This window comes from Camelus ferus, chromosome 12 (genome assembly GCF_009834535.1).
Source record: "Camelus ferus isolate YT-003-E chromosome 12, BCGSAC_Cfer_1.0, whole genome shotgun sequence".
NCBI lineage: Eukaryota > Metazoa > Chordata > Mammalia > Artiodactyla > Camelidae > Camelus > Camelus ferus.
Genome location: NC_045707.1, coordinates 145407 through 152952, shown reverse-complemented (window position 1 = coordinate 152952; position 7546 = coordinate 145407). Strand labels below are relative to the sequence as shown.

Here is a 7546-nt window from a genome sequence, read left to right as displayed (position 1 = left end):
TATCACCTTAATCAAATGATCAAAGTGAACGTCATCACTAATAGAACATTTCAGAACCACGTGCCACCTGAAAAGCCCCAAGGAGAGGAGCACGGCATCACGTGTGTGGTGTTCCTGCCAAGGATGCACAGGCCGATCCAATCAGGAGAGCGTCAGAAAACCCTCAGGTGCTTTTACAACACAGCTGGGTTGCCATCTTCAAAAGGGCTAAAATGATAAAAGTCAAAGAAAAGACTGAAGAAATGATCTAGATGGAAGGAAACTGATAAAAACATGACACCCAAGTACACCACATTATTCTGAATTAGATCTTTTTATTAAGAAGGACAAACGGGGAGAGTAGATGACAATGAATGGGATCTGATGATTAGGTGGCAGTAATGGATCAGTGTTAACGTCCTGATCAGAATGATACTTTGAGGTTATGCAGGAATTACACACTGAAGGACTCAGAGCCACTGGGCACCATGTTGGTGATGTACTCTCGAAGTGTTCAGAAAAAATGAAAGTCTCCACTGTACTTGCAAATTTGGGGAAAGATTGAGATTATTTCAATGTCTTTGTTTTTTTTTAGCAGGTGGGAAGTAATTAGGTTTATTTACTTAATTACTTATTTCAGTGGAGGAACCCAGTACCTCCTCCACTGAACCCAGGAACAAAATTCTTAATTCAGATTGTCTTCACGTTTAGTTATTTGCCATTCCGTTCCTTTTAAAATTTTACCTTGCACAACAAACAGTGGTTATCGTTTACTGTTTTTGAAGATGACTGAACAGATGAAGGCGTCACATGCCTACATAGATGGGACTCTGCCTAAGATCCACTGAAGATGAACCCAGGACCGCCTACGTGGAAGCATGCACACTACCACTTGAGCTATACCCTCCTTCCCTCAATGTCTTTAAAAAAGTGGGGGAAAAAAGCTCTGTTCTTTTGGAATTTATATTTCAGCAAGAAAAGACAAAAAAATACATAAGAAAAACATGTAGCCTAGCAAATGGTTACAAGCATGAGCCCGGGGGCACACCCACAGTTAGAAATTAAATAGCGGACAAACTGCCAGCCAAGGACTGAGAAGAAGACATCGGAGAGGCAGGGTGTAAATGAGAAGCTGAGGGAGAAAGAGTTTTCTAGAAGGATGAAGTGGTTCAATTTGTCCAATGCTGCTGAGAGATCAAGCAAGATAAACAGAGAACAGGTGGTCCCTAGAGTTGGCCCCAAGGAGTCATGGGAGGAGTCACCTTGGAGCAGTCTTCAGCTGAGTGAGGAGAGCAGTCAGATTAGGAAGGGTTGAAAAGAGAAAGGGTGTGAGGACATGGACTTGGTGAATAGAGTTATCTTGTCCCAGAAGTGTTGCTGTCAAAGGGAGCGGAGAACAATGTGGTACTTGCAGGTTATGTAGAGTCAACAGAGAGTTCTTTGTAAGAGGGAAGGATACCGGGGCAGTTTGCACAATGAGGAGGCTGATCCAGCAAAGAGGGAGAAACTCAGGATGCAGGACACACTCAGCCTCAATTGCAGGAGTGAGGGGGCTGTGGTGGAGGTTGCATGTGGGGACACTGCCACTGGCAGGAGCAGAGGTCCTTCAACTGAGTTATAGCGGGGAAGGAAGAGGGGAGGGGCCCAGGGGAGATGTGGCCTCTGTTATGGTGGCCGGGAGGGGAGAGCTTGGCATGAGTTGCTCCTCTTCTCCCAGGGTACCATATGGCCCATCATCTACTGAGATGAGAGCGGGGAGAAGGTGAGTGGTTGGGCGTGTGTGCTGGGACTTTGAAGAGAGGAGAAGTGAAACAGTGCTGGTCATTTTGGAGAGTGGGGACTCAGACAGAGGGCTGCAGAGAAGTGATTCAGGTGGCCGGGGAGACTGGAGGGCCCACGTGAGATCTGTGGTTATGAGTTTCAAGTGAGACCTGTCAGCATGCTCAGGGGTTTCTCTCTAGCAATATCCAGCTCTTTGCGTACAGGTGAGGATTCAGCAAATACTTAAGTGCCAAATCATTTTTCCCAAATATATACATACATATTTTTTTCGTCAAAGACACTAAAAGTTTCTAAAAAAGAAAGACAAGGTATGACTTGCAAAGCTTTTAATGAGTGTTTGTATTTTTTTAACAGCATGCGTGATTTCACATCTGTGGTTAATTAGCAATTATTTCCATACTTGCAAGCTCATCTGCCTCTGAATTTAGTCATAATGCAGGAAGTTAATGAAATTAAGGAAATCATTATACGCTTGAAAGAATGGTAGTATGACTGGTCACTGAAATAACGACTTCCTTAAGATGAAAAAGATACAAAATGAGCTGAAGAAGGAAACTCCACAGTTACAGATCACAACCCTCAACATACTGCTCCACATCGTGGCCCTCACAGTGGTTTTTCCATGCCACCCTGAAGAGAAAGATGAAACAAACAGGAATAAGGTTAAAACGTAGCTGCATTCACTTAATGTCTTAATCTACCAGAAACTAACACAACATTGTAAATCAACTCTGCTTGAGTGAGGAGAATCTTAAAAAGTCCAGAAATCCACTAAAAGAAATTGAGGAGTAAAAGGGTAAGATTCTGAATCAGTTAAAGTAGATCGTTTCGAGGTAACACACTGTTCAGCGTAAACCCAGAGCTGCAGTCATCAGGTCTTGGCAGCACACTTTGGTCTTTGGCAATGTTCTCTGACTTGTCTCAGAACAGGAGGGCAAACCAGATCTCCCCTTTGATGCTTAAAACACAGCATGCTTGCAACAGGAACTAACAGAGTGTGGTAGGTGCCTTATACTTCAAAAGCACACATACAAAAAACTCAGAAAAAGAGATTTGTGGATACCAGAGGTGAGGGCTGAGGGCAGGATGAGAGGTGGGGAGGAGGGAGAGGGGGAACTGGATGAAGGCAGTCAAAAGTTACTACAAATTCCAGCTATAAGATAAATAAATACTGGATTTGCTATGTACAAACTGATAAATATAACTAACTGCTAGATTTTATATATGAAAATTGTCAAGAGAGAAACTCCTAAGAGCATCACACACAAAAAATTTTATCTTCTGTTCCTTTAATTTTGTATCCATATTTTTGCAGGATGATTAGATTCTTGTCTCCTGGTAGAAAGAATTAGAGATGAGAAGCTAAGAAAGTAAAGTGAGGATTTACTAAGGGACAGATAGTACACTCTCACGGGGACAGCAGGCAGTCTCAGGGAAGTTACTGCCCTGATTTCTCTGGCAGATCGGTTACATAAAGTGTGAAAATGAGTGGGCGGAATATTCACTGTGGGGGAAGGGTTTGGGTTCGTATTCCCTGATTTTCATCCCAACTCCACCTTCCCAAAGGGAGGAGGGATTTTTGTCCTTATTTAGTGTGGCTGGGAAATGTCATGGCATTGGTGCATGATGGGTACTTAAACCTGCAAGGCTAATTTTATTGAAATGAGGGCATAATGAGCAAAAGATTACATTTAGACACTGGAGGTTCTTGCCTTTTCCCACCTTTCTTTGTGGACCTCCTGGTTGCTTGCCACACCTAAATTTGTGACCGCTTATCAGCCCAGAGGTTCCTACATTTCTTTCTCTGCCCAGGGACCCCTGTTGTTTACATGATGTAGGGTTTCCTGCATTTGGCCCTGGCCCCTGCTTTTCTTGCCAAGTTCTGCCATTTGGCCTGTGTCCCCCCCTTCTCTGCTCACATCTAGCTGTCTGCCTGCTCCAACAGTCTGAGGGGATGGATGTTCACTAAACCTACTGTGATGTATGTAAGTCAAATCATTACGCTGTATACCTTAAACTATCCGGTGCTGTATGTCCATTACATCTCAATAAAACTGGAAGGAAAAAAAAAAAACATACCATGCTCTAACGCCTTGAGGGTCCCTGACAACCCTCTTCGCACATTCTACAGCTTTAGTGATGTCATCTTCCAGCAAAACTGAAAAAGAGACAGTGAGGAATGAAAACAACGGTCATAGAAATTTCAGTTTAAATTTAGTTTCAGCCAGTTTTATTCTTTTAAGCTAAGGAGAGAACACAAATTACTTTTCAAGAATCTATGTATCTGTGAATGTTGAGGGAAAACTTTTTCTTCCCGCATCCCATTTGGCATGAAATAAAGCATTCTGTTTCTCGTTTTCCAAAGTCATTGGAAACTGTGGAATTATTAACTAATATGATGGATGTTTCATTTTTTTACTAAACACTCTAAAACAAATGAACAAACAGAAACTGGCCTAGCATATTTTTGCTCAGCAATTCGACTACTGGAAAAATATTCCAAAAGAAATAATAAAAACACACATAAAGAAGTATGCACAAGGTATCTCATTGCAATTAATAAAGGGGAAAATGGAAACAGCCTAAGAGCTTAGCAGTAAGAGCTGAACTGATGAATGACAGAATATTTATGTAGTGGAATTCTAGTCATCTTTAAAAACTAATACAGATTGTTATTTGTTGACTTAAAAATAATTTTATGTGATAAAGAACAAACCATAGAGCAGTATATAGAATGCAATATCATTTTTGTTAAAACACACATTGCCTGCACATTTGTATGTGGGTAGATATGTGCATCACATCGCTTTACCTTCATAGACAAGTGTGATACATGTCCTGAAAGAATTTGTGTATACCAAGTTACCAGTGGTCACAAATCGCTGGGTAGTAAGAATTTTCATTCAATGACCACAAATTATTATATAAACAAAATATTTTAAAAAATAAATTAACTGAATACAAAAGAATATTCTTAGATCTTCATCTTCTCTATTAGAAATTTTAACATTTAAAAATCTAACAATATAAAGTTTGCAGTATTTCCCCAATACTTTATGCAAAAGAGATTCCACATGTTATCTCTATTTTAAAATAAATTCTATAGAATATTTGCTTCACCCCGATTAATCAAATTAGCTTGTTAGAATGACTATGATTATATAGGAACTGTAGATTTTGAACGTGTAACCTAAAGATTTTAGTAATTAAATGTCATAATGTTTCTAATTCACTTTAAAATCACTCAACAAATAGTATATATATATACACACACACACACATAACAGAAGTAAATAGGACAAAATGTTAAAAACTGTTAAAGTACAACACGAATATATTTCTGTGTATTATACTAATTTCTCTATTTTTCTATATGTTTAGAACATTTCATGATAAAAAGTAAAAACAATGTTTACAAAAGGACCACACATATTCCTCCTTCTTGATTAGTTAACTACTAATCCTTTCATTTTCTAATAAAGGACCATAGATTAAAAAAAAAAAAAAAAAAAAAGACCGAACCGCCAAATTATCCCTAAAGCTCCTCAGAGTAAGTCAGAGGAGTGCATAGTTCTGCACAGAGAGTCAGATAGTCCAGCCACAGTAAATTGATGGATCCCTCCAGAAATTTCTGTGTATTAGAGAACAGCAACCTTTCATGATAGGTGCGCTTTACGTTCTTACTTCAGGAATCAGGAGGAGGGTAATAAAGAGTTTCTGGAACTTGAGATGGAGGTTTCCTAGGTCCCTGATGACCCCATCAAGGCTTTATAATTTGTTCTGAATCTCTGTTCTTGTAAACATGACAGGACACCCCTGGGCCGCACTCAGTGTCATCTTGTCTTACCGTTACAGTTGATGCCACAGCCGTTCACTGCATGTGGAGTTTTGCCGTTGTTACACCAGTAGCGGCTGTTGATCTGAAATATCCCATAATCGGTGCTTTCGCTGGAGGGGTTGTAGTTTGTAGCATCCGTATTATAATCACTTTCCCATTTGGTCAAACACATCCCTGAAAAGAACTTATTTTCAGTAGTAAATAGGAACACCACGTGACTTACGTGGCAAAGCACGTTCTATTAGGCAAATTCAATTTTACTAATGACTGACGCCTTTGTACGTATAAAGATGACATTTACGTGTAAAGCATTTTAACACCTTAGTGCTAAAGGGCCCTTAAGAGAATTCTTTTGCTATCAAATCATTTTGTAATACTAATGAAATAAGATAACATACTTTAGAAAATATGAAACTAGCTGTTTTTTCTATTATACTTCCCCTGCTCCCATCCCTCAGGTAAGATTCAGCCTAGAAGAGAAAAATCAAGAGTTGTTGCATGGATTTGTGCTTAGCAGTAGATACACATCGCTGATGGAAAACTGCTTTTTAGTAGGAAAAGTAAGGAATTTCTGGGAGAAAGAATTTTCTTACGATATCTAAAAGTGAATTTGGATGTCAAATTAGACCCCAGACAAGAGCTGTAAAATGCAGAAGACTATTCCATCCACCCATCCATCCATCCAACCAGCCATCTGCTCATTCGCTCAGAAATACTTATTGAGGGGAAATGTCTGAATTCAACCTGAAAAATACAGTAACTACATCGACAAAATTGGACTAAAATAAAGGGTAACTTTTACTTCGGGCACAGCTTGAATTCTGTGGAAGAAAATGAAAACTACTTCATCAACTAGAGTGAGTAAGAATAATGAAACGTCCTTTCCTGCTGCATTTCAGGGATCCTCATACAAACACTGACTGAGGGGAAGTTGGGTCCTACCAGCCCCTGTGTTAGTTCAGAGGGGAGGGTAGAGCTCGGTGGTAGAGCGTGTCCTTAGCATGCACGAGGTTGTGGGTTCAGGCCTCATTACCTCCATTAAAAATAAATAAGCAAACCTAATTACCCCCCCTCCAAAAAAAGAGTTCCACAGAATTTTTAAAATTTGCTGTTAAAACCCCAACATCATGATTAGAAAGGAGAAAAATACTGCATTACTCTAGGCTTGCAGAACCCAAGTTCCAAACTAGACATGGCTGGACTCAAATGCCAAGGGCCTGACAGAGACATCCCAGGTGCCCAAAAGTACCTTTCAGCCAGCCTTACGTGGGCCGCTGAGGGAACCGAACCCGCAAATTTAGTGGCACTGGAAGCATGGGTCCCGGCCTACTTAGAGTGATATAGAGTTTTGCCCTCCCATACCCTCAAACCTTCAGCTGGTACATCTGATTCTAAAGAAACAAGGTGATATTTTTAAACATTGTTAAGTGTACAAACCTTCCAAGAGAGTTTTTAAAAAGTCCATTCACTCAAAGTCCCTTTCTCTTTATTCATCCTGCATTACTATCCGTTCCGCCCCCACCAGCTATTTGGAAGGACGAACAAGAGATGACTTACAGTTGGCCAGGCTGACTCCCCTGTAGCCATCCATTCCGAGTTCCTTCAGCTTTCGGGCCAGCGCGCATCTCTCCCAGACCTTGCCCTGCACAGCGACAGCGAGGAGGACGAGCCCCAGCACAAGGAGAGCCTTCATGGTGACTGAGGTGCCCGGACTGCAGTCTGCCCGGGGCAGAGTCGGCCCCAGTATTTAACTCCTTTGGACTTCCCTTACTCCTGGGGGTTTGGGAGCTCCACCCCTTGAGATACGGGGGAAACAGGAGCTGTTTATTGGCCCACTGCCTTAACACGTTTTCTTTCTTATGTTTGAAGAGGGATATTCTCACATCCTAAGACTTTACCTGCCAGAAAATAATGAAATGAGCTTGTTTAAAGTTATTGCTCAGGAAC

The 7546-nt window shown here is 40.9% G+C and overlaps 1 protein-coding gene across 2 annotated transcripts; it reads right to left on the bottom strand.

The window, feature by feature from the left end:
- Positions 1–2070: 2070 nt before the first annotated feature.
- LOC116667506 (lysozyme C) lies at positions 2071–7338 on the bottom strand. Of its 2 annotated transcripts, XM_032492091.1 has the most exons (5): positions 7157–7338; positions 5609–5773; positions 3841–3919; positions 2296–2391; positions 2071–2179 (listed from the first exon to the last, which is right to left on the bottom strand). In XM_032492091.1, exons 1-4 carry the CDS (start codon positions 7290–7292, stop codon positions 2325–2327), a joined length of 447 nt encoding a protein of 148 aa, XP_032347982.1. In that variant the 5' UTR covers positions 7293–7338; the 3' UTR covers positions 2071–2179; positions 2296–2324. The 2 variants fall into 2 exon arrangements, with proteins under 2 accessions (XP_032347982.1, XP_032347981.1); XM_032492090.1 differs by having other exon boundaries at positions 2071–2391; positions 7157–7337.
- Positions 7339–7546: the final 208 nt, after the last annotated feature.